The sequence below is a fragment of the Cervus canadensis genome, chromosome 4 (genome assembly GCF_019320065.1).
Source record: "Cervus canadensis isolate Bull #8, Minnesota chromosome 4, ASM1932006v1, whole genome shotgun sequence".
Taxonomy (NCBI): Eukaryota; Metazoa; Chordata; class Mammalia; order Artiodactyla; family Cervidae; genus Cervus; species Cervus canadensis.
The window spans coordinates 56,122,623-56,149,883 of NC_057389.1; the positions used below are offsets into that span (position 1 = coordinate 56,122,623).

A 27,261-nucleotide genomic window follows, 5' to 3' on the forward strand; every position below is an offset into this window, starting at 1 on the left:
CCATCTCAGCTTCAATTAGAGACTAGTGGCGAGTCTAACTAAGTTAAAAGCATGGAATTAAAACCCTTAATACAGGGCCTGGTACCTGTGGTTGTAAACCCTCAACCAGTACTACTACTATTACTTTTCACTGAAGCTTTCAGTTTGTCTCATAATGATCCAAGTGTGTTAAGAGTCTAAGACATGTTAGGGGCTTTGGATTGCAAATTGAGATGTCTTCAGGGCAAGGGGAGGTAGCATTAATAAGTTAAGGGCTACATAAAAGATGATAAAAAGAAAAAGAGACTGCAGTAAAATGAAGAACATTTGGCGTTTTTGTTAAAAGCCAGCCACAGTTCACTTCCAGGTTTTGAAGCATTCCGGTTGGGAATGCTAGCCCAGTAATCCCAGATGTTTCTATTTTTCAAGAAGCCAGAAATCTGTATGTTTTAAAAAAGCAACAAAAATTGTTTTTTTTTTAAACAAATAGCCAGCATTCAGATTTCCCTAATAAGGTCATTTAAAAAAAATTTTGTTTATTCAAGTCGCGATTCCAGATAGGGTCCATTGTAATATTCTCCGAAGTTTCATTTGAACTATAGATTTTCCTTTCCTTCCTATTGCTATAAAAAGTTTCTTGAAGAAGCTGTTTGACTTTTACAGTTTTCTGTAATGTTAAATTTGTTGATTGTATCCCTTGGTGCTAGAAATTCATTTTTTTTTATGAAGTCTCTCAAATTTAAAATGTTGAAATTTTTAGAAGACAAAGCATACTTAGAAATTTTAGAAGACAAAGTATACTTCATCTTTGGGTCTGATTCAGCCTCAGGGCCGCTATTTTGCAACTTTTCTGTTCAGTTTATCTGTAAAAGGAGGAAGAAAGCACCAGAAATTGAGTCAGAAAAAAGTCAGATTACTATTACGGTTTGGTGGTGGTGATTCCTTCACACATCACACACACACACACGGAGAAGAAATTGAATATTTCCACTTTTTCCTCCTATACATTCCCATTTTAAATAATATTCTGGACTTGTTAGGGTTGAACTTCTGCTCACAGAGATAGGAGGCTCAGACAGATGGTTTCATATGTAACATGCTCAAGCAGGGCCTTTCTCCTGATAACACACTCCAGATTATGTCTGTTGAGGGAATTTGTCAGTTTCCAGTTTGTTCTTCATGGAGGAGTTTGTCCAGGGACTTAGTTAACCAGGAATAATGGGTGTTTAGGCCTAGAGTGGCACAGATTTTGCTGGTGTTTGAATGGTGCCAGTGGTTCAGTGCTTCAGCCTGAAGAAATTACTAAAGTCCATCCCAAGTGCAGAAAATATTAATGCTATGTTTGCTTTTCTTTCAACAATACAAAGTAAGTTTTCCCTCTGTATTGAGAGTCCGTTCTTGTTAGGAGTAAATTTAAGTGTATGTATATAAAAATGTCTGTTGGGATTTATACTAAAATGTTAACCATATTTATTCCTGAGGAATTCCCATCATCTATAATAGCTTAAGTCTCTAGGGGTCAGGAAAATTTCTTTATTCAGTAAGCATTTAGTGTGTTCGTCTCTTCACTAACTGTACTAAATATTAAATACTCAAACTTGTAAGGAATTTAAAGCAATTTTCCCCCTTTTTTCTCCTGCTACTAGCTGGATATGAACCTGAATGAGGAGAAACAGCAACCTTTGAGAGAGAAGGACATTATCATCAAGAGAGAGATGGTGTCCCAGTACTTACACACCTCCAAGGCTGTGAGTCCTGGGGCAGGTACCCATGACATGGGAGACTGTGCCCTTATCTTGGCCATGTTTGTTTTGTTACTTTCACAGAACATTTTATGTCCACGTCAGTTCTATTTCATTCTTTTATGTAAACTTACTCATTTTTTACCTTTACTTGAGTTACTTTTCTTACATATATTTGCCTAATTCAATCATCATAAAGTATGTATGAGTAATGGGAAGGAAATTCTGAATCTCATCGTTCTGTGGTATGTATGATGGGTGTCTGCCCTCATACTGTTTAAATGGTATTAACTAATACTAGTCCAATTTATGACTGAGTCCAGTGTTTACTGACCTCTGTTTGCTTCTTTCCAGGGCATGAGCCAGAAGGAGAGCTCTAGGTCAGCCATGATGTACATTCAGGAGTTGAGGTCAGGCTTGCGGGATATGCCTCTGCTCAGCTGCCTGGAGTCCCTTCGTGTCTCCCTCAACAACAACCCTGTCAGGTGAGGATTTGAAGGTGGAAACAGAAGTAAGAGCCCACTGCAGAATTCACTGATGGGGATTAGAGATCAGAGGAGTCAGGGAAGTATGAGAATGTTCTGGATTGGGAGTAAGAAGTTGCCAGGACACATTTTATTTTTGTGGATAAGAGTATATTGATTTGATATTGCGTTGTCTTTGTGCCTTACAGTTGGGTCCAAACATTTGGTGCTGAGGGCCTGGCCTCCTTATTGGACATCCTTAAACGACTTCATGATGAGAAGGAGGAGACTGCTGGGTGAGGACTTCCAAGTCTTGTCATCTTCTAGGTGGAGGGTAGTAGAGGACTTGGCTATTTGCTGTAAAGGAGGAAATGGCATAAATGTAAAGTTAGGACTACGACATTATATGTTGGCTGAGAATGGGGTTTATCGTGGGGGTGACTGGAGGATGAATAATTATTATAGGTACAGGAAAAGGTAGAGGAACTTAAATTTCTCAGTATATACCACATATGATTGTGAGTCTCCCAATACAGGTTCTTATCCCATCTGGAAATGTGGTCTGATTAGTCCAGAGCTCTCCCGTGATCTGGTCTGGGTCGTATCTCATTTGGAAATATGTGTGATCAGTTTGAGACTAACTTTATGATAGTCTTCAGGGTTGAAATAATTCTTGCACTGACTTAAGTTAGGCTTTCTTGAAGCCAACCTGACCCAGTATGGTTTCTCTACTTCCTGGGATCTTTCCAAAGCAAAACACAGGTCCTCTGCCTCCTGAAAGTACAGACTTGAAACCTTTGGTGTAGATGAGGCAAGCAATAATAGATAGGATGCTATTGTGATAGAATTTAGCCCTTAGGAGCCTACTAGGAGTTAAAGGGGAGATTTTAATATAATACTAAATTCTTCGTTAATGAGAGGATTAGCCAGTGGTTCTTTTCTTCAGCTATCTCTTTTTGCCAGTGTTTCAGAACAAAGTGCTATGTGCTAGAGTTTACTCAGCTACTAGTTGGGAGTGTTCATAAGACCCTTGTTTATAGTTGAAAAGTCAGTGGGAGATAGGTGTAGAATAAAGGGACTTCACTAATTATGTCTTCTACACACAGAGGCTATGACAGCCGTAACAAGCATGAGATCATTCGCTGCTTGAAAGCTTTTATGAATAACAAGGTAAGATTGTTCCCATTCTCATTCTGACTCCCATCATGACCCCTGTTTTGCTCTTCTGTTGGCAAACTCAAAAAAGAAGGACCTAGAAATACAAGGTTCAAGACTTCTAGCTTTCCTTTTTAGTATTATAACTTTTGATTACCACATACACATACTGTTACATATCTTTTTCCTCAGTTGTAATGTCTATTTCAGAGGAAAGGCTTAATTTTCTTCTTCTGTTTATACTTTTGTTAATGATGGATTTCCTGACCTGCAGTTACTAATTTTTGGAAGGTTTACTTTATTCTCTGCTTTATTATTTTGTCCCCTGTATGTTCCTACTGTAGAATATTTCCTTTCTCTTTATTTTTTTCTGTTTAGTATTTAAACCTAGGGAGCCTTCAATGGTTTGTTCATGAGTGCAAATCTGTCTTCCTGACTGTTTAATTTTATTATAATTATTCTATTGGCTTGTGGGGGCATTGAAAAAGAAATGTTAAGAGTCAGTTTTTATTCTTGGAAGACATAGAATTCTATTGTGTCTGCTCAGTTCAGTTCAGTTTCTCAGTCATGTCCAACTCTTTGCGACCCCATGGACTGCAGCACTTCCCTGTCCATCACCAACTCCCGGAGTTTACTCAACTCATGTCCATTGAGTCGGTGATGCCATCCAACCATCTCATCCTCTGTCGTCCCCTTCTCCTCCTGCCCTCAATCTTTCCCAGCATCAGGGTCCTTTCCAATGAGTCAGCTCTTCACATCAGGTGGCCAAAGTATTGGAGCTTCACCTTCAGCATCAGTCCTTCCAATGAACACCCAGGACTGATCTCCTTCAGGATGGACTGGTTGGATCTCCTTGCAGTCCAAGGGACTCTCAAGAGTCCTCTCCAACACCACAGTTCAAAACCATCAATTCTTCGGCACTCAGCTTTCTTTATAGTCCAACTCTCACATCCATACATGACTACTGGAAAAACCATAGCCTTGACTTGACGGACCTTTTTTGGCAAAGTAATGTCTCTGCTTTTTAACATGCTGTCTAGGTTGGTCATAACTTTTCTTCCAAGGAGTAAGTGTCTTTTAATTTCATGGCTGCAGTCACCATCCGCAGTGATTTTGGAGCCCAAGAAAATAAAGTCTGTCACTGTTTCCACTGTTTCTCCATCTGCTTGCCATGAAGTGATGGAATTGGATGCCATGATCTTAGTTTTCTGAATGTTGAGCTTTAAGCCAACTTTTTCACTCTCCTCTTCCACTTTCATCAAGAGGCTCTTTAGTTCTTCTTCACTTTCTGCCATAAGGGTGGTGTCATCTGCGTATTTGAGGTGGTTGATATTTGTCCCGGCAATCTTGATTCCAACTTGTGCTTCATCCAGCCCAGTGTTTCTCATGATGTACTCTGCATATAAGGTAAATAAGCAGGGTGACAATATACAGCCTTGATGTACTCCTTTCCCAATTTGGAACCAGTCTGTTGTTCCCTGTCCAGTTCTAACTGTTGCTTCCTGACCTGCATACAGATTTCTCAAGAGGCAGGTCAGGTGGTCTGGTATTCCCATCTCTTTCAGAATTTTCCATAGTTATTGTGATCCACACAGTTAAAGGCTTCGGCATAGTCAGTAAGGCAGAAATAGATGTTTTTCTGGAACTCTCTTGATTTTTCAATGATCCAGCGGATGTTGGCAATTTGATCTCTGGTTCCTCTGCCTTTTCTAAAACCAGCTTGAACATCTTGTAGTTCACGGTTCACGTATTGTTGAAGCCTGGCTTGGAGAATTTTGAGCATTACTTGTTGTGTCTGCTAGAAAATTATTTTTCCTATGCTCATTTTTGTTTAGCTATTTTGGGAAGCATATTCTATCCTGTATTAGTTTGCTAGGGTTGCTAGAACACAGTACTACAAACTAGGTGTCTTAAGCAACAGAAGTTTGTTTACCTCACAGCTCTAAAGGCTGTAAGTCCAAGATCAGGGTGTCAACAGGATTGGTTCCTTCTGAAGGCTGGGAGGGAGGGTGTGTCCCATGCTTCTCTCCTAGCTTCTGGTGTCTTGCTGGCAACCTTTGAGATTCCTTGACTTGTATATGCATCACCCAGTCTCTATCTTTGAGTTCACGTGGTGTTCTCCCTGTTTGCCTACATCTCCTCTTTTTGTAAAGACAACAGTTATATTGGGTTAAGGACCCACCCTACTCTAGTCTGACGAAATGGTAATCTAACTGACTACATCTGCCTGTGACCCTGTTTCCAAATGAGGTTACAGTCTCAGGTACTAGGGGTTAGGGCTTCAACATACGGATTTTGGGAGGAATACCATTCAACCCATAACAACTCATCAACTTGTCCCTGGTTAGGTGCTCTCATCTTTAATCCTTCCTTTTCTGTTTTTGTTCTCATAGTTTGGAATCAAGACGATGTTGGAGACAGAAGAAGGAATTCTGCTGCTGGTCAGAGCCATGGATCCTGCTGTTCCCAACATGATGATTGATGCTGCTAAGCTACTGTCTGCTCTCTGTATCCTGCCGCAGCCAGAGGACATGTATGTGGCTGGAATGATTTTTCTATTTTCTTTTTTATCATCTTCCTTAGTCTTGAGGAATATTGAGTTGCTTGGGTGTCCACTTACTCTTAAATACTAGGTAAGACTATATTTCTTACGTGAACACTGTGAATCTTAATATTTAAGAATGTTTGTTAAGAGATGGAGGCTGTTCTGCATGTATTGCTGCTTATCAAGGGTACAGCAGAGTGCCTCCTAGATCTCCAGTAATGTCTGTATTGTCTAGGACAAGGGTTTCTTTTTAATTTTTTAAAATTCAGAAATAACACAAGGTTATTTTAAAACTCCGAACAACACAGAAATATATGAAGTACGATTAAACAATGTCATCCCTTTGGCAAACCCTATTCTACAGAGGTGACCACTTTTAATGGTGTGGTGTAGTCTCATGGATCATTTTCTTTTTTTTTTTTCATGGATCATTTTCTAGCTTAGACAAATATACTAAGTTATAACATACCTGCCACTCCAAAAGATGGTATCTTAGAATTAAGGAAAGGTGGCGCTAGTGGTAAAGAATCCACCTGCCAATGAGGAGATGCTAGAGACACTTCCCCCTGGGTTGGGAAGATCCCCTGGAATAGGAAACGGCAACCTGCTCCAGTATTCTTGCCTGGAAAATTCCATGGATGGAGGAGCCTGGTGGGCTACAGTCCATGGGACTGCAAAGAGTTGGACATGACTGAGCACACATACATGTATTCTTTGTACAATATATATATATTATTTCATATTTATGTACTTATGTTGGGTAGATTTTCTAGGAGTAGGCCAATGTTACCGGCATTAAAAATTGGTACTGTTAAATGCCTCTCCAAGAGTTGTCCAATTTATACGCCTTAGAACAGGGGTCTTGATTTGGTAAATATGGATAGGACTCTAGGGCTGTATTTTTAGGGAGTGCACTTTTCTGAAGAGATGGTCCTTAGTTTCCTGGTGATCTGGCCTCTGCTCTATATGATAAGAAGAAGAATATGAGAAATCTAGAATGTTGATATTGTCTGTTTCCTAACTGATCTGTGCCCCTGTGTAATCTACCTGACCGGAGCACCTGACCAATTCTCTCCCTTTCCTCACTCTTGGGCAGGAATGAAAGGGTTTTGGAGGCGATGACAGAAAGAGCTGAAATGGATGAGGTGGAACGTTTTCAGCCACTGCTGGATGGATTAAAAAGTGGGACCTCCATTGCTCTCAAGGCATGTATACCTGTGAAATGGCCCACAAGTGGAATTCAAGATAGAAAGACTGAAGTTCATTTGACCTTTTTTTTTTTAATTTGACCTTTTAAAAGTACACATGGAGCAGTTACCAACAATGTATTTTATATTTCAAAGTTCTTTCTGAAGGGAAAATGGTTACTCTTCTCTCTAAAAAGCAGAGAAAGAACTGTTTTCCTCATTACGAGGTGGAAAAAAGGCATGGTATTTATTTACAAGCTAGGAAACCAAGGCCCAGAACAAATTACACTTTCAAATCCCCGGAATTCTTTAGACCTCTGAGCTCTCTGGACCTCTGTTTAAACCAGGCTAATTTGCTGTAACAGAAAATCATTCTTGTCGTTTTTGTACTCCATCTTCTAGGTAATATTTGGGGGCCTCAGAATGCAGGTAAAGAGAGTGGGATCTTGATCTCTAGGAGTTAACATTGACACAGCTGCTGAATTTTCTTATCTTAGGTGGGATGCCTACAGCTCATCAATGCTCTCATCACACCAGCTGAAGAACTTGATTTCCGAGTTCACATCCGAAGTGAACTGATGCGCTTGGGGCTGCACCAAGTGTTGCAGGTGAGAGGCAGCTCTTCATTAGAAAGGCTGGGCTGGTTCCTCCTGTTCCTATAGCCCCACCATCCCTGGGATAACTTCCATTTTCAGTTTAAAAACCAGGTTGAGGGAGTTCCCTGGTGGTCTACTGGTTAGGATTCAGCACTTTCACTGCTGTGGCCTGGGTTCAGTTCCTGGTTGGGCAACCATGGCAGGTCATGCAGCGTGGCCAAACAAACCAAAAAAACAGGGTAAAAGGTTTGGGTTTCTAGCCAGCATCAGGCACTTCTGGGTTCCCTGACCTATTCTTCTGATGTTGACAGGACCTTCGAGAGATTGAAAATGATGATATGAGAGTGCAGCTTACTGTATTTGATGAACAAGGAGAAGAAGATTCCTATGACCTGAAGGGACGGCTGGATGACATTCGAATGGAGATGGAATATCCTTTTACTGACTGGGTTGAAATAGATAAGACATTCGGTTGTTTTCAGTGATAGATCCCTGTATGGAATGGTGTGGAGTTGATGATCAGAAGAGGGCATTAGTCCGTCTTCCTAGTAGATAAGGCGGCTGTCTTTTGATTGCTGTGGATTTGTTTACCTCAGCACGGACTAGAGGAGTTGGGAAAGCTCATCTGAGGGTTGCTCAGCATGGAAGCAGTCATCATAGTTAATATAGATCTCCTAGAACACAATAGCTTAGCTTATTAAGATGTGGAACTGGTTTTGGAAGGACATAGGCAAGTCAGGGAATAGGGCTGTAACTTGTATGTGCCCCTGAGACTGACATGGGGAATAATTTGGTTACCTATCGGTATTTTCCACAAGTGACTTTGAGGCACTTACCTTTTTCTTTCTGTCTATTGCTCGATTTTCAAGCCAAGTACTAGGCATTTTGTCTCTGTGTAGTACCACTGACTCACTGGTCCTCTGGCCAAAGGAAGTTTACACAGCTTAAAGTTTAGGCCAGGGTGTACAGAAGGAACAGCTGTTAGAATAGAAGTGGCATCTTGTTCCTTTTCATGAGAGTTGTCAAGCTACCTGTCAGACATATTTTCTAAGTTTATGCTTTCCTTAGCCTCTTCTCCTTTTCCACTGACTTCAGTGAAGTCTTCCAGATTCTGTTAAACACAGTGAAGGATTCAAAGGCAGAGCAGCACTTCCTGTCTATCCTGCAGCACTTACTCTTAGTCCGAAATGACTATGAGGCCAGGTGAGATGGTATACCTTTGGGAAGATTAATCTGAACCTAAATGGAGAGAGCAAAATTCAAGTGAACTGCCCTCTTTCATAGTGGGGTGAAGGTGATAGCCAAGGAAGGCAGCAGTATAAAGTTCTTTCATGTTGGAACATGAGATTCAAGCCATAGACTAGAGATTCAGCAATAGTACTGTCTGTCACAGGCAGGGTCTAGCTTGAATTTTAGATGGAAAATGATTTGCACTGGGAGACAGATGGCAAGAAGTTTTGACACTCTGAAGTAGATGTGCATAGCTGATGCGGAAGAGGGGGATTTCTTAGAATGGCAGCAGTACTCCATTAATATTATGAAAAAGTCTTTTCCAGGACATTTATCCTCAGGTCCTTCTATTGTCAAAGCAATTTACCTTTCTTGATCCTGAATACCAAAATTATATTTTGGTTTTCCATTAATAACCTTGTTTTGTTTCTTCTGTAGACCGCAGTACTATAAGTTGATTGAAGAATGTATTTCTCAGATAGTTCTGCATAAGAACGGGGCTGATCCGGACTTCAAGTGTCGGCACCTCCAGATTGATATTGAGGGACTGATTGGTAAGTGTATTCATCTATTTGGTTCTGTGAAACATTGCTTCCACCTTTCATTTTCCATTTTTCTTTCAGTGAAGATTTCAGAGAAGGTACTTTTTTAGCCCATGGGTATTTCCATTTTCACTCTTTCTTAGGTGATATAATAATATCTATGCTAGGAATATACAGGCCTTTAGTTTATTTCCAAAAAATTCTAAAAGTTTATCCCTTCTCATACACCTCCCCACCTTTTGAAGGGACTTCAGGTATTGTCTTTAACTCCTGCTGGTCCCAGAGATTCATAAGTACTACTTGTAGGCATTTTCTGTGCCACCCAGCATGGTAGCCATACTGTGTAACAGGCACTCAGAAATTATATGTTGAACTTAGCTGAAAGTTCCATTTCTTTGTCCCATACAGAACATTAAGAAGGATAAGAAAAATAACCAAAGGGCAGTCTTTGCTCCTTTTGTTTATATGGAAGGGCTTAGTGAGAGGGGCAGGGGAGAATTGGGAACTTGACTTCCTGACTCTTTGCCTTCTTTTTAGACCAAATGATTGATAAAACAAAGGTGGAGAAATCAGAAGCCAAAGCTACAGAGCTGGAAAAAAAGGTATGTATGAGAGATCAAAAATAATTGAGCTATATCTTTCTTTCTTTGTTTAAGGGTTTTGATTTTTCCGACATGTGACACAGTTACTCATGATATTTTGGAAGTGTTCAGCACACAATAGCAGTTCCTTGGGGAAACCTTTCTGGTGTAGGTCATTCAGTGGAGAAAGTATGATCATGAGTAGCTGGTCCATTGTGAGTTGGCACAGTTCATGGGCCCCCGAGCAGGAGGAAGACAGGTGGAACTCTCATATAACGTTGTCAGCACTTGGGTTTACTTGATGTCTCAGGCCTCTTAGCCATAGAATAATCGGAACTGGAATATGTCTGAATTCTTTTTCTCTTTGATTAAGGACTCCTATTGTTGATAACTTTTTGATCCTTGAGACTGTTGGGACTGTGCACCTTAGCTGTCCTGGTTAAATGTCCTTAAAATCTTGGTGGTGGTGGCTTTTTAAAAAAATCACTCCCAAGTATTGATAGTCTATGGAAATAATCCCTGGCTTCCCCCTCCTTTAAGCTTGATTTTAAGGTCAAAATCATAGTGGCCTGTTTTCCCAGGCATTCCTTGGGTCAGTGAGCTCAACAGATCAAGGATTAACACAAAACAGTAAATTATGGGGAATAATACTGGACTTTTGTTGAGATGGAGAACCTGATTTCTTTCTTTTCTAGCTGGACTCCGAGTTAACAGCTCGACATGAGCTCCAGGTGGAAATGAAAAAGATGGAAAGTGACTTTGAGCAGAAGCTCCAGGATATTCAGGGAGAAAAGGATGCATTGGATTCTGAAAAGCAAAAAATTGCCACGGAGAAACAGGACCTGGAAGCAGAAGTGTCTCAGCTCACAGGAGAGGTAATTTCCGAACAGGGAAGGCAGAGTAACCTGGGACTGCCAGCAGCAGCTTCAGGGTGAGCCTGTGTTGGAGCAGGACTCTCTCATCTTACAACTAGGAAGAGTTCAGATACTAATAGGTAATCTAGTTAGGTGGTGCATATTCTTTAAATCATGAACTGTTTGGGGGATAAGTAATACGTAAGATAGACAATTTGGAGAATACAGAACAACACAAAGAATAAAATGAGTCACCGAACTACCCAGAGATAAAGATAATATTTCTAGTAATTTAGAAATATTCTAGTAAATTTAGGAGTAAATACTAAATAAACTGTTCTATTTACTAATTTTCTCTTACTTGAGTCATCTCTGGACAGATCTATGCCTACATACTCTGCCTGCAGTTATAAATATTTATATGATCTGTGATACCTGATAACTTGATCACTTTATGTGTTTATATTACTACATTTATAGCACATATGTTAATTATATAACTAGAATATTTGGTTTACTTGATCTTTGCAATTTCTAATCAAAGGGAGAGTTTAACATAAACTTTGACGTTGCCTTCTTAATGCAAAGCGTACTGAACTAAGAACACGAAAACCTGAATTCTAGTTTTGTCTCTGTTGCTAAGTAGCTCTGTGACTTTAGGTGGAGCCTGTCAACTAACTGTTTTCACTCCCTTCATGTATAAAATGAGAAGTTTGGATCAAGTAATTTCTTAGGTTCTTTCCAGTGGTCCCTGAAGTGGAGTGAGACATATTCCTCTTGGTGGTGTTTCTGCAGGTTGCCAAGCTGTCCAAGGAACTGGAAGATGCCAAGAAAGAAGTGGCTTCTCTCTCTGCTGCAGTTACTGCTGTAGCCCCTCCTAGCAGTGCTGCTGTTCCCCCTGCGCCTCCTTTACCTGCTGACTCTGGGCCTGTTGTACCCCCTGTATCAGTCCCCACACCCCCACTTCCTGAGGCCAGGGCCAGTCCTCCTCCCCCACCTCCTGCTCCTCCTCTACCTGGGTGTGCTTTCCTCTCCCCACCTGGGGGTCCTAGCATCCCCCCTCCTCCCCCTTTGCCTGGAGGTGTTGGCATCCCCCCCCCTCCTCCTCCTCCCCCTTTGCCTGGAAGTGTTGGCATCCCCCCGCCTCCTCCCCCTTTGCCTGGAGGTGTTGGCATCCCCCCACCACCTCCTCCCCCTTTGCCTGGAGGTGTTGGCATCCCCCCCCCTCCTCCCCCTTTGCCTGGAGGTGTTGGCATCCCCCCCCCTCCTCCCCCTTTGCCTGGAGGTGTTGGCATCCCCCCACCACCACCTCCCCTGCCTGGGGGCCCTGGCATCCCCCCCCCCCCTCCTCTCTTGCCTGGAGGACCAGGAGTGCCGCCTCCCCCTCCCCCTTTTCCTGGTGGAATCCCCCCACCCCCTCCATTTCCTGGAGGCCCTGGCATTCCTCCGCCTCTCCCTTTTGGAGTTCCTGCAGCCCCAGTTCTGCCATTTGGATTAACCCCAAAGAAACTTTACAAGCCAGAGGTGCAGCTCCGGAGGCCAAACTGGTCCAAGGTGAGAATTTCTGTCCATCTCTTCATTAGTAGATTAAGAAAAAAACCCTTCAGCTTCCTACTTTGTGTTTTGTGCATGGTTGGACTCCCCTTTCTTATGGTTCACATCTGTATGTCTTCAAGTTCCACTCATGCATATGTTTATTCACCAGATAATAGACATATCCTGCATGCCAGATATCACTTGGGAGAGTTCTTGGAACCTGTACTCTGCTAGAAAACCTAAACTTATCCTACAGTTAATGTTTTTTGCCCTTTTCACTGAGGATATGAGTGCAATGATACCGTACAGTTTGATAATAGTCATTTCACTGATCTGCAAGGTACTGATAATTTTACTGATCCAAAAGTCATATAGATTTATGGATACAGCCCCCTACCACCTCTGCCCACCAGTAAATGAGTTACATAGGATATGATTGCACAGATATGGTATGTGTTTGAAACCCTTATGATTCTACATCAGTCCTTTGCTTTTGGAAGCCAAGTGAAAATAAAGGAACTTAGGGATTTGTTCATAAAATGAACGAATTTGGTACATTTAGCCACATTGATGGGGCAGGTGTAATGTAAAGCAAGGGAAGATGTAAAATAAAGCCATATTGCTTCTAAAAGTAGAGGATTTGGGATTAGAAGGAGGATTAAGCAGCATATCTGAGTCTAGTTTCTGAATAAACACCAATAAACACACAAGCTGGAATCATCATCTGGTCCACCACAAAGAGCATAGCTATTCTGTGTCCCAGGTTAGTCTTGCTCTAGTAAGACGTTGACAGTGACCAGCCAGCTGCTGCTTTTGCATCTCAATCAGTTTTCTAGGATGGGAAGTACAGAGCTCAGCTTAGTAATAACTCTTAATACCTACCTGTATCTACAGTTTGTTGCTGAGGACCTTTCCCAAGACTGCTTCTGGACAAAGGTGAAGGAGGACCGATTTGAGAACAGTGAACTTTTCGCCAAACTCACCAGTACCTTTTCTGCCCAGACCAAGAGTGAGTCCTTTCCTCTTTCTGGCAAATGGCCAGATTTAGGACTAGGGGCCAGACTAGGACTTAGAAGGCTCATTAAGGTGGTCTCCCATTTCTTTCCCTTCCCTGGTTGAGGACTGAAGAGAGCTGGGGGTTCCTATTCAGAAGAAAGTAAGTTTGGTTTTGTGTTCTGGGGATGCTGGAATTGGCAAAGAGAACTGTTGCATGTAGGTGTTTTGTCCCCCAGTTTTAGCGCACGTAGGTATTTTATGTCAGTGGAGCATGTAGGGATGTGAGATTAACATCACAGAGCTCAGGCTGGGCCCATCTTGAAAGGTTTCTGGCACTGCCTTTAAGGCGCCATCCTCAAACCTATATATGTAGTTGATCAGAGTTGGGCAGAGTCCTTAGTATTAGTAGGTCAGGTGGCTGAGCAACTGTCTTTGACAATAACAGAGAACCATATGTGATCCCTTTTTTTTTTCCATTTCTTTCCAATATCTGATGCTTTCTCCTTCCTGGCCATTTGCTCCTGCAGCTTCAAAAGGTAAGAGTACCGAAGAGCCATGTAGTTGGGTCTCTTGAATATTAGAGAAAACAGTGAAACAGATGTAAAGGAATTTCTCTTTGAAAACTAAGACTAGAAACTGGGGACTGATTTCTCTTTTGCTAGTTTTTTTTAAGAGTCCAGAAGGACCAGTAACTCTAATGTTAACTGACAAGGATGAAAATTATTTTAAGTCAAAGCTACCATATACTTGTTCTTTCTTTGGAAGGTGAGGGATAGCTTAAATAATAATGCTATTACTTTACATTTGTGTTGTGTTTTACAAATTTGAAAGTTCTTGAACATATTTTACCCTGTTAAGCCTGCAAAGAAACCTTATGAGATAGGCAGGGTGTATGTTATCTCCATTCCATAGTGTTCATAGACTGATTAGTTAAGTAGCTTGCCAAAGTTTGTATGACCAGATCCAGGGATCCTGACTTCTAGTCTGTCTTTTCATATAAATTTTTGCTTTTCATCTTCACCTTCGTATCTTCCCTTTTATTTTAGAAGAGCTGATCTCTTTTGGCCTCTTCTTTCTTCACTTCCTAATTCTTGTGGTCTCACGCTCTTTTGTGATGGGGCATTGTAGTTATTTCCCCAGAGAGATGCAGTATTTGAAAAATATTGTCATTACCTAATGACAGTTAGAACCTAATAATTTTGTATTTCCAACGTCTACCAGCTTTTTGTTTATTTAGAGGTTTATTTTGATCCTAGTGTTAACAACTGAATGCAGCTAAGAGCATTCCCCTTCATCAGTAAATAAGCATTTTTAAAGACAATTACTACCTTTTTCCTTAAGTGATCTGATGAGACTAGACCGCACTTTGTTCTAATAAGAAATCTATTGGAGAGAATACCCTGGTGCCTAGTGATTAGGATTCGGTGCTTTCACTGCAGAGGCCCAGGTTTGGTCCCTGGTTGGGGCATCATCCCACATGCTACATGGCATACCTCTGTTAATTGTTCAGTGGTGTCCAACTCTTTGCTACCCCATGGATTGTAGCCTGCCAGGTTCCTCTGTCCATGGGATTCTCCAGGCAAGAATACTGGAGTGGGTAACCGTTCACTTCTCTGGAGGAAATTTCTGACCCAGAGATTGAACCCAGGTCTCCTGCCTTGCAGGCAGATTCTTTACCGTCTGAGCCACCAGGGAAGCATGCATGGCAGGGCCAAAATAAAAACAAAAACCCAAAACAGCCCATGCTGCTGGCAGCCCTTAGGTATATGTGTGTATCTGGGAGTCAAAGATCACAGTGCTCAGGCCTGTCCTGCTGCCCTAGCATTCAGGGCAAAGTTGCCTTTTCCTCTAAGAGATTCATCACCTTCTGAACTAAAATTCAGCCCAGAAAATTACTTCCACCCTCCTAGTTAAAAACGCTGTGATAAGGACCACTTATACTACTCTAGAATATCAACAGTTAAGACTGGTTGACAATGAAGATCAACATCAAATTTGCTAATTTGTAAGCTCACAGAATCTATCCCTGTGTTGGCTTCTGCTGTCACTTTCTTTCTGGTGGCTGCCCTGAGTGCCACAGCAAATGACGGGGTCCCTTTTCCTCCCTGCTCTGTCACCATCCTTCTTTTATTCTGTACATTTGTACTGCTGTTGATTGCAGCAGAGTTCTTCAGTTTAGTGGTTTTCCTTGGCATTACATTCCCACTATGAATTGGTATATGTTTTTTAAATACTAAGCAAGACCTTATCTCATTTTTTTATTATTTTTCAACAGTGTAACCAAACTTTTCAATGTTCTTTAGTCTCAGTTTCTGCCCTGGAAACTACTTTCTAGTCACTGATGAGTCTAACTTCCTGACAGCTTTGGCTTCCCCACCCCCTTAAATTATTCTTAGATATAGCTGTATCTTAATCTGAAAAGAAAAAGTGTGAATTAGTCAATTTAGTGTCCGTTTTTATTTTCATGCAGTAATAATCATCATTAATAGTTTGTTGCTACTTTGATGAAGGACAGTTCTAGCTAGTCTTTAAATATCTGTATAGTTAGGACTTTCAGGTGTTAAATTGTCACCCTGTCTTAATTTCCCAGTCTTTTTTATTAGGAAGCACTAGAGAGGGTAGTCTTGAAAATTATTAAAAACATGAGCAATTTTCTAAACAGCCTAAATTTTAATCACTTTAAGAAATTCCTGGGGGAGATTTTTTTTCCTGCCAAATAAGTACTTATAGTTTACCCAACTCTTAACAGTTATCTGCAACACTCCCATGCAATGAAACTTTCCTACTTGTCATCAACCACACTAGACCTCTATGTTTCCAATTCTCTTCCCACCCAAAACAAACACTTCTTCCTTTAAAAATGATTTCTTCTTTCGATTTTCAGTGTTTTACTGACTTTGATTTTTTTTTTCTTCTACATTTTCTTGCTTTCCTTCCCTTTGACTTATTCTGCAAATCTGTGGTGATTTAAGCAGTATTTGAATGTCAGGGCTGGTTCTAATGTGTGTTTCTTGGGGACAGGATAGTTGCTTTGACATCCAAGTAGCAGGTGGAGGTGCTGTATGTGGACCCAGTGCCTCAGCATGCACTGTGATCCAGGGAGCTCACCTGCTCTGCCTTTCCTGAGCAGTTTTGAGCCTCCCTTTCTTGGTGCTCTGGTTGGTAAACTTAATACAAACTCTTCCCAGGTAGCCCCTTTCTTTCAACCTGGCCCCCCAAAAACATTTTAGTAAAAAAGACTAGGATTCTTAGAGTTTAGGTTTTCATCAGGTAAAGAATTTCAAGCTATAGAAACTTGAGAGGTGAGAACTCAGAGGACCGAGTCCTCAGTGTGAAAGCAAGGTTTCTGGTTCTTTGAACATCTCTAGCATGATATTGCAGAATACCTTCATTCTTAATCCTTTTTTCAAGTAGGTAACCAGTTTCAGTAACCAAGTCTCTCATTCACAGTCTTAATATTGATGCTATAATTAAATGATAAGTACATACTCAGTAGTAGTAGTAGTGTTAGTCACTCAGTTGTGGCTGATTCTTTGTGACCCCATGGACTGTAGCCTGCCAGGTTCCTCTCTGTCCAAGGCATTCTCCTGGCAAGAATGCTGGAGTGGGTAGCCATTCCCTGCTTCAGGGGATCTTCCTGACTCAGGGATCAAATCCCAGTCTCCTGCATCGCAGGCAGATTCTTTATCGTCTGAGTCACCATTACCACTCTAACTGTTTCATCTTCCAGATGAAGAAGTAGAGATATTGGTTAAATAATTTTTTCAAGGCTCTATGGTAAGTGCCAGAGGCAGGATTCAGACTCCAGGCTGTGACTCCGAAGTCCTGCTTTAGCTCTCTCCTTTCCAGATGTGTATGTTCCTGCTCTTAAGAGCTTCTGAAGGCTGAGATCCAGATGAAAGCTTGAAGAAGGGGGGATATGCTGGCTTTTGCTACCACCTCGTTCATCATGGCACCAGTATTCTTGAATTGAAAGTGACTCTTATGAGTACAGAAAAGGAGCAACATTCGATTAGGGAAAGTAAGATATCAGATATTTAGGGTTGAAGAAGAGAAGCCATTTTCTGATTACAGTATATTGAACTCTAGTCAAACTAATCCAGCTGGAGAAGTATAGCATGCGTGTCTAGTACAGTAGATGTCTTGCTTAGTTGATTTCAGCCCAGCAGTTGCCAGTCTTGATGAGGAAGTCATCAAGGTTTTCATAATATTACATTGTTTCCTCTCTCACTTGCTAAACACAACTCTCTGCTGTTTGTTAAGTGTGGCTGTATTCCTCTTACATTTTAGTGATACCTGAAACCTCCCATATAGTGACTGGCTTCTCCAGGAATGACCATTTAAGGCAACATCCACCTTATTCTTGACATCTGCCTCTTGTAGTCAGAGGTCTCCAGCCATTGCTTCATTAAGGTTCAGGAAGATGTGTGCTGTTTACTAAGAGAAGAGCGAAGAGAGAGGAAACTGAAAGTGAAGTCGCTTAGTTGTGTCTGACTCTTTGTGACCCCGTGGACTGTAGCCCACCAGGCTCCTCCATCCATGGGATTCTCCAGGCAAGAATACTGGAGTGGGTTGCCATTTCTTTCTCCAGGGGATCTTCCCAACCTAAGGATCGTACCCAGGTCTCCCACATTGCAGGCAGCGCTTTAACCTCTGAGCCACTGGGGAAGCCCTGAAGAGAGAGGAAGTGGTCCCCAAATTGATACTACAGAATCCTTTATGCATTTTTCTCTTTAGGATTATTCTTTTGTTTCTGATCTCCTGACTTTCTGTAAATCAAGGATTTACTTATTTGATTTATTCCTTGACAGAGAATATTTTGAATTTTGATTTGATAGGCAGTGCTGTAAAACATCTAGTCCTTTTTCACTCTCTCACTTTCCTTAGGGTGATCAGCAAGGAATCTTTTATCATAGTTTCTTTATTGAATCTGCTTCTTGAATTCCTGAGAACATGTTCAGTAGTTAAATTTTATTCTTGTTCATCTTCTCTTTGGGAGCATTTTCATCACCGTGGTAGCCTCAGGTCATTATTTGTTATACAGGTAACTAGTTTTAGTTTTTCATTGTGCTTTTCTTCTAACTCTTACTCTTTCTTGTAGATAATCATGTTTCCATTAAAAAAGTATAGCTTCTTAAAATGTAGGCTGGTAAGTGAAAACTGATGTTCTGAGTACAGTGATGTTTTTCTTTTTAGGTTTATTTCTTTCTTCCAAAAAAACTTCTGGACTTACAAGATCCACAGGCTAATAATCATCCTTAGTAGGTGTGCGGTGGACAATATGTGGCGTCAGCCCTTGCCCTGTTAAAGTGTGAGGTGCATTTCCAGAATAGTGAGCATCAGAGCAGTTCTACAAGTGGTTAGTGGCAGTAATTTTGAAAAAGCTCTTAATTTTGAAATTAAGATCCTGACAAAAAGCTGAGGATTTCATAAATAACAGTATTCTAATTAGGATTTGACTATGTGAGTCCGGATTCCAAGGTTTTTGCTGTAGTCCAAGTCAGAACTATTGATAACAAGTGGTAGGTTTATCTGTCTCCTGCTGGCCCAGAACCCGCTTACTTAAGGCTTCAGGCAGCATCAGGTGCCTGTGTTGGAGAAGCAACCCCATCTTTCCCTAAAGGGACCTCAGGGTCTTTTCCTTGTGATCCTCTTCTGTCCACTAGGTGGCACCCACCCATTTGGATCTTTATCAGAAAACATCCTAGTGACTCTTTATAGCCTCTGGAACTTTAACCTCTAGAAATAAGGTTTTCTAAGAGCTCATCACACTCTACCTTACTCAGTGAGTCTTTCAGCAGAAAGGTGACTTGTTTCATGAGTTCTGTACCCTCTCAGGAGTATAGGATTAGGACCAGAAGTGCTGTTCAAGTGAACATTTGTCTTTTAGTTACTAATTTGTCTTGGATTTTGAGCAGGGTCAGACTGTTAGCACAGAGCAGTTGGGAAGTTCTGTAGTATCAGATAATACTCCCTTGTGATTTAAAAACATAAATCTACCTGTATCACCTAGTGTTATAAGGACTCCTGCCTGTGGAATAAGTACCACACCTTCTCTGGGTTGTGATCTTCCATCATCAGTAGTGTAAAAGAACCACAACACATACCCACTGTACTCCAAACCTTGCAGTCACTGTTTGCCTTGAACCCACTGAATCTAATGTTGTGTCATTTATGTTGGTTTATGTCACTCACCACAGAAGTCCCAGTCTCCCAGGTTGTCCTCATCTCCATACTCAAATCCCTATAAGGTTCTGTGTGTCTCCTATTCTGCCGCCTCCTCCCATATCATCTGAGCTCTTGAAACACGTCCACTGTGCCCTCTGGCATTCATGGCCCATTACTAACAGAATCTCCTGTGTCATCACTTTACTCTGTTGCTCTCACAGTAACTTGGCTTTCCCTCTTCCCTCTCATGTGTTGTTTCGTTCCTCTCATACTCCTCACCCCAGTGTATAGGGTCCATGTCCCCTTTGTTCTTCATTGCCGCTTTCAGATCAGTCCATCTTTTTCTTTCCTAAAAACCTGTAATTTTGAATCTCACTACATGGAATCATAATCACCCAGTTTCTCTCTTTGCTGTCATCTACTAACACCCCAAGTTATTCCTCCTCTGCAGTACTCCAGGACTCCTTCTGTCTTAATTCTTAGCGGTTTCTATACAGAAGGGTCACGACCTTAGGGTTTCTATACAGAAGGACCAGACCATGTCTGGCCTCACATTTCCTTGCACTCTTCTTTTCCAGTGATATGTCCTCCACCCCATCTCACCCATCTGAATTACCATCATCACCAGAACTGCAGCCCCTCTGCAATCTCAATTTCAAACTACCCACCTTTTTTTTTTTCTTGTGTAAGATACAATTCATGTCCCAAAATATGCATGTGTATCCATCACTGTAGTAAAAACTAGATAGAAAGCTAAGTGAAGAGAAATTGAACCATAGGAACAGCATAAAATAAAATGCTAAAGTAGTTTGGTTTTAGAGAACCCAAGATATGGTCCCCAAATTAAAAACAGGGTTCTGTGGACTTAAGTTTAGAAACAGAAAAAGGACGAGAGGGTGTTTTCCTAATAGCACCACCTTCCATCTTTTTACCTCACTGTCTTTGGTACCCTAACCCCAGCAATCTTCCAACCCCCCTAGGAAAGAAAGTGAAGTCACTCAGTTGTGTCTGACTCTTTGCGAACCCATGGACTGTAGCCTACCACGCTCCTCCTTCCATGGGCTTTTCCAGGCAAGAGTACTGGAGTGGGTTGCCATTTCCTTCTCCAGAGGATCTTCCCGACCCAGGGATCAAACCCCAGTCTCCCGCATTGTAGGCAGGTGCTTTACCGTCTGAGCCACCAGGGAAGTCCTGAACCTACTATGAAGCCACTTCATTTATCCTTTTTTCACCATCCCTCACCTCCTAGAAGATTTCACTCTCCTCAGGTAAAATTATCATCAAAATTATAATACTGCTTCCCTCTTTCTCTCTCATTTCATCATGCTTGGTTGACAGGATCACAGTCCTGGTTGATTCCGTCTGTCCATCTTGCACCTGTAGCTGTGCAAGCAAACACACTGGAGAAACGGATACAACCTGCTCTGCTTGATACACTTTATTTGCTTGGCTCTCAGGACAGCGCAGTCTCTTTCTCTTGCCTCGCTGGCTGTTCTTTTCTCTGCCTCTCCTCTGCTCAATTTGCAATGTTGCTTGGCCTTGCTAGGCGATCAGATATTAAACATTTCTAGTCCATTCAGTTTCCTACTCTCCTACTTCACTGAAAAAATTGAAACAATCAGAAGAGGAAGTTACACAGACTCCCACCATTCTTTTTACCTACTTTCTGTGTCTTCCTCTGTGACTGTGTTCTGTCTAAAGCCAGTTTCTGGTCTAACATGATATCTTCACTTTAACAAATGTATAGAACACACTGAAAGTATAAATTCTCCTCACCTCTCAGAGTGACCAGGTACCTTTCATATGTATATGTTATTCTAATAAAGGAATAGGCAAAATCTTTTTCTTCTTTAGTTCAGAGAAGAAAATGTGGGAACTTTTCAAATAGAACCTTACTGGAAACTTAAGGGGCAGAGGAATTAAAAGATAACATTATAGAAATGTGAGGGAATATATTTTTAATGAGATGTGTATGATCCCATTTGGTATATACTACTCTGTATTTTGTGTGACATGTTTCAGCATCTCTTGATATCATTAGATAACAGGTCTACCTCATTTTTCTTTTTTTTAAAGTGAAGTATAAGTTGTTTACAATGCTGTGTTAGTTTCTGGTCTACAGCAAAGTGATTCAGTTATACATATATATATATATATTTTTTTTTTCATATTCTACCTCATTATTTCTAATGGATGGTTGAATTCTGTCAGATAAAATAGTACAAGATGATCGTTTATTGAGAATTTCAATTACTAATTTTTATATAACAGGCAGTGCTGCCAGAAACATTTTCTATTTATCCCTGCATACTTGTATTTCTGCATAGTAAATGATTAAAAATAAAATTTCTGGACCCAAATTACTAGGTGTAGAATTGTACCACTTTATACTTCCTTCCAAACTGGCTAATTTCTGATAAGGCAAAAGTGTTACCTTGTTATCTGATCACTAATGAGATTGAACCAAAGGTTATCCTTCCTCTCTTGACTCTTTCCTCACCTGTAAAATGAGATAGATAAACCGGTATTTCCGTTCTAAATTTATGGTTCTCATACTGTATTTTTCTTTTTTTATTGAATAAGCTTTCTTTGGTGCTATCTGTCTACATCTCACTCTTTGTTTTGACAGCTGAACAGTTTCTGGTGTTGGTTTGCTTGTTTTGTCCTGAGTTTTATGCTGCTTATTCCATACAGTGGGGCCAGGCGTTAGGAGTTGCCCCTTGCTTACAACAGGTATTTGGGGATAAAGAGCTAAACTGATGTAAAACTTTAAAACTTATGCATGAAGGCTGCTGATACAGATTCCACAGAAGACTTACTTGTGGAGATTTGAGGAAGGATGTCATCAGATAAAGCTAATTAACTTTAATTCCTTCTAAACTAGAGGAATTTGATATGTTTTATCTGCAGTGTGCGCTTCTCCTTTTTCGCCACCAGATGGCACATGGAGCTCTTCTATTTTCGCTGTGTCATTGTTACGTCTGGCAGTGATGCAGACACGTTAGAGAGCGGCAACCTCTGTTGTGTTCAGATACACACTTCCTGGTATGCTGCCCTCTACCGGTCAGGAAATTCACTTGGAGGACTGTAAGTAAAATGAAGACAGGAAGCTGTAGCTTGCCCTTTAAGAAAAGGATCTTGCCGCGTTGCCGCTTATATTCCTATAGGAGCAATGTTATTATTGTTCTCTGGGGACCCAGAGGCTGGAGAATGTTTTTGGTTTTGTTTTCGTTTTAGTCTGATAGCTTCATGAAAACAGCCTTCCTTTCAGAGGACTTAAAAATATATTGATATTTTACCATTTTGGTAGTTCATTATATGTATATATTTGTAATCCCATTATATACACATTCATAATATCATCTTTGTCTCATTTTCTACTGAATAGGTACTTCAAGCACAAGTAGTAATAGAACTACCCCCTGATTATTTACTGATAATTTCCCAGAGATACTGTACTAAATTAATTTCCTTCAGGGAATTCCCCTAGCCTGCCTTGGGTAGAATTTGCTGGTGCAGAAAGGTTTTTATAGTCAACCCTTCTGTCATTTATTAACTTCTGATTATCTTAAAATAATCCCATTTTTAGAGCTTCTCTCTAGCTATTCAGACTTTAGTGTGTGCCTCTGTTACTATTCTAGACACACAGACTGCAACTGTAGCTTTTAAACTCAAGGTCCCATCTCCCCTTACCTACAGATTCCAGATGTGATTTCTGACAAAATGTCCTTTTGTATGGCACTGTCTAAGACTTATGCCATCCTGTATGGGATGAATATTGCTTCAGCTCCTATCATTGTAGTGCAGTTAGTCCCTATCTTTAAATATCTATTTCTCCCAGTAATTCCCAAACTTGAGTGCTCATAAGGATTACATGAGGAGGTAAATACCTGGGCTCTATACCTCCAGAGATTCTGAGTTACAGGGACTGTAGAAGGGTATGTTTTTAACAAGCTCCTCATATAATTGTGTTATAGGTACATTAATATGGCTCGATCCATTTCCTCAGTGTTTATTTCTTTTTCCGTTTTCTGCTCGCTGTCTTCCATTCTCTGCCATAGTCTGAAAGCTGCCTTTTACTTTTTCTGGTAATAACATTTTTGATGTCTCTGTCAGAGTGAATATTGTACAATTATCCTTGTTTTTATGGAGGCATGCAGATCAGTTAGGAAACAATATGACATTTTCTATTAACTGCTACCACACTTGCTTTTACAAACTTCTTTTCTTGCCATCTTCCCAGCCAGATCTCAATAGGCATCTTAGAAGGTAAGGTTGTCAAGAAGTTCTCTGGAGTCAGTGAGGTAGCTGGGAAGTACTGAGAAACTGTCTGGCCTGGATAGGGTGGGTGGAGGGCAGCTGGTGAGAGCCCTCTCAGGCCTGTACAACAGAGATGGAGTTGTGAGGGCCTGGAAGGAGTCCAGATCATGATGGAAGGATATTGCATCTGACTGGAAAGAACTCTAACTCATGTTTGGTTATTCTCTCACCATGGACACCTGGAGTCGGTAGAGATTAGTGATGTGTTTAGTAAGAGGAACGGGGTCTCAGGGAAGTGTCAGAGCAGAGCTGGGCTTTGTGTGGGTTTTGCAGAAGCGGGATTGGTGCTCTTGGGCTCCTTACTGGAGCCTGGCACTGCTGCCTCAAGGGGAAAGCACTGTTCTGAGGATCCCTTATAGTCCTTGGGAATCACTGGGTCTGAACTTGGTTTTCTGCTGGTAGGAGACGAAGTCCCTCCAAACATAAGGACATACTAGTTTTCAGGGAGTACCAAGGGTGTCTTCACTATAGAATGTTTCTTCTGGGGCTTTTATTTCTGCTTCTGTATTACCTCATTTTCTATGCAGACAATACAAGTACTTCAGAAGTCAAGATGATATTTTAAAAAGTCTCATTCCCTTCCTAGTATTCATCCATCCCAACCTTCTCTGTCCCTGGCTGAGTTGCACAGCTTGTGGGATCCTAGTTTTCTGAGCAGGGATTGAAACTGGGCCACGGCAGGGAAAGCACTGAGTCCTAACCCCTGGATGCCAGGGGACTCCCTAGTAGTAGCCGTTTTTATTAGTTTCTTTCAGAGTTTTTGAAAACTGCCTTTGTAGCACATACTAATACATATTTTTATCTTCCCTCCCTTTACCAGAAGTGCTGTCTGTACTCTTCTATACCTTGCTCCTGTATCCTGGAGATTTTTCTTATTAGTACATAAAGTCTTTCTCATTTTAAAAAAATTGTAAATTTAAAACTTTTTAATTGTCACTTTTATAATAAAACACTACAATAAGACCGAAATATGTACAGTAATGAAGTAATCCGTCCGTTTTTGGAAACAGTCCCTGCAGTAACCCATTTGATCTCACTGCATCTTAGTGTGCACATGTGCTATTTTGTTCTCCCTGCTTTTCTTTTTTTTTTTTTTTTTTTTTTTTTTTTTTTTTTTTTTTTCAACGTGCTGGACCTCAGTTTCGATGAGGAGACGGTAGTGAGTTCTCACTGCTTTTCTTACATAACTTCATGTAACAACTGAACAGTTAGTTACCCACACCAACTCTGAAGACACAACAATTCATATTAGAGCCAATATAGTGTGGGGAAGAGAGACTTGAGAATTTCTGCTAAGGGCCCTCCAGATCTCCAGCTACTTCACTGGAGCAGGAGCAGAGCTTTGTGTCACTACCCATGAAAGGGCATGGCCCTCCTATGTAGTTTTTGTTCTGGAGAAATTTGCTGTAGAACTTAGTATCCTGTAACGGGCCCATTTTATGACTCTGGCCCATCACCTTTGGAGCAACATGGAAGAATGCTTCTGATACAGTGTTATGTGGGAAAAAGCAGGAAACAGTCATATACAACCCTTATTGCAGTTGTGTTTTATGGGGGAAAAAATGCAGAAGTAAAAGTCTGAAAGGAAATATACCAGAATACTGTAATAGATTTTGTTAGGGTGTTGGATTTTTTTCCCTTCAACTTTACCATGGTCATCTTATTTTTATAATAGACAAAAGGGTTAAAAAGGAAATTTGCTAGTGGCCAGGATGTGTGAAAATGAAGTTTCTAGAAGTATTTGGACCTAATAAATGAATCCTTGCAAAGAAATTGGAGTGCTGTTATCCAGTTCTGTGGAGCAGATAACAGCATCTTTTACTTCATTCTCCCTAGTAATCCTAGCCTGCTTCTCTTTGAAAAGTCAGACTAGAACTTTTAAAAGACTGTTTGTTCTTTTGTGTACCCCGCTGGGTAAGGGAACCCCAGAACCCCAGTCATACAACAAAAGGGCATTGGTAGCCCCACATCTGCAAGATAGGATGGTCATTCTTCTCTCCTAATCCCACAGTGATTCCAGCTCTGTTCTAAAAATCGTGATTTTTTTCTCTTGGATCTGTTAGATGAGAAGATTAGACACTCTTCTGTCTGCCTGTCTTTGTGTGTTTAAATTTCTTCTTTGCAAGAAAATCTGCTCAAATCCTTCAAATCCCCCTTTTCCTATTCAGCTTTCTTTCCTCCTGCTCTGCTTGCATTTTTCTTTTCAGCCACGGGGTGTGTGCAGTTGAGCCATTTTGGCTCAGGTTCCATATTGTGAGGTCAGAGACCAGGGATTGGAGGAGACTATCAGGTGACTTTCTGTAACTGATGACGGTCCTGGCCTCATCCCCACCCCTTCTCCCCCCTCTTCCCCACCCTATCCTGGCTTCCACCTTAGAAACAAAGAAAGGAAAAAAACAGCAGTGTGACGAAAACCAGCAGCTGCATCTGCAGATTCAGGCTGGGGGCTGGGTGTTCATTCCATCTGTTCTCTTTGTTATGCTTTTACCCCGTTACTTCCCCTCTCAAAACCCAAAATAAAATGGAGGGTATTTCTAGGATCCTTTGTTACAGAGAATGGCTTAGAAGTCTGCAGTTTACTCTGTATTTAGCTTGAGGGCGGTGGTAAGAGGGGGTGAGGCTGAGCAAAGACTAAAACTGCTCCCAGCACCTAGAAAAAGAAGAAGCTATTTTATCTTCTCATTCCATTTTATCCCAGAATATGTATTTAATGTCAGATACTGTGACAGAGGCTGGTCACCTATTCTTTCTGATTATTGAAACAATGCTGCCAAATAGGTATAATCTTCATTTTCTAACTGATAGGTATGAAAATGTCCTTTGTTTACTGAGAGCTCATAGCAAGTAAATACCAAGCCAGGATTTTACCCCAGGTCTCTTGGGCTCTGAAATTTAGCATTACTGACGAGGGGCACAAAGGCAGGAATGTCAGAAAAAGCTGAGGTACCCACTGCTGGGTTCCATCCTGGCCCTGTGCCAGTGCTCTTCACCTTTCATCAGTGACCAGCATCCTGATTTCTTTAACAAATGACCCTCAGAGAGAAAAGGAGATGGAAGGGAACATACAGGTTAAAAGAGAATGTAAAACTATGTCAACCCCTTGTTCAGATCTGATTCATTTTTTTAAGAAAGGAGAAGTCTTTATTTCTAGCACCTTAATTTGATGCCTTTTCTCCTGCCCTCTCGCCCTCCTGTTCCCTTGCATAAACCTGTCCTACCCTTTTGCTGACTTGCTTGGAACAGTGCCCGTCCTTCTAGCCCCTACCCACCCACATCTCTGAAGCTGGTCTGGTTGTTAGCACTCCCTTACTGAGTCACTGTCCTGGGTGTGCTGGGAAAGTATCTGTGAGAAGCTGAATGACTGTA

At 41.1% G+C, this 27,261-nt stretch overlaps 1 protein-coding gene across 3 annotated transcripts in view; it reads left to right on the plus strand.

Moving 5' to 3' along the window:
* DIAPH1 (diaphanous related formin 1) overlaps positions 1-27,261 on the plus strand; it is a 108,907-nt gene that overhangs the window by 31,707 nt on the left and 49,939 nt on the right. For all 3 annotated transcript variants that reach the window (XM_043465183.1, XM_043465181.1, XM_043465182.1), the window contains 15 exons: positions 1,626-1,727; positions 2,076-2,206; positions 2,395-2,481; positions 3,292-3,355; positions 5,734-5,873; positions 6,982-7,090; positions 7,570-7,680; positions 7,980-8,098; positions 8,755-8,871; positions 9,337-9,452; positions 9,978-10,042; positions 10,717-10,896; positions 11,671-12,429; positions 13,306-13,420; positions 13,935-13,943. In XM_043465183.1, the coding sequence (XP_043321118.1) occupies positions 1,626-1,727; positions 2,076-2,206; positions 2,395-2,481; positions 3,292-3,355; positions 5,734-5,873; positions 6,982-7,090; positions 7,570-7,680; positions 7,980-8,098; positions 8,755-8,871; positions 9,337-9,452; positions 9,978-10,042; positions 10,717-10,896; positions 11,671-12,429; positions 13,306-13,420; positions 13,935-13,943 (2,224 nt within the window). The remainder of the gene's footprint in view (positions 1-1,625; positions 1,728-2,075; positions 2,207-2,394; positions 2,482-3,291; positions 3,356-5,733; positions 5,874-6,981; positions 7,091-7,569; positions 7,681-7,979; positions 8,099-8,754; positions 8,872-9,336; positions 9,453-9,977; positions 10,043-10,716; positions 10,897-11,670; positions 12,430-13,305; positions 13,421-13,934; positions 13,944-27,261) is intronic.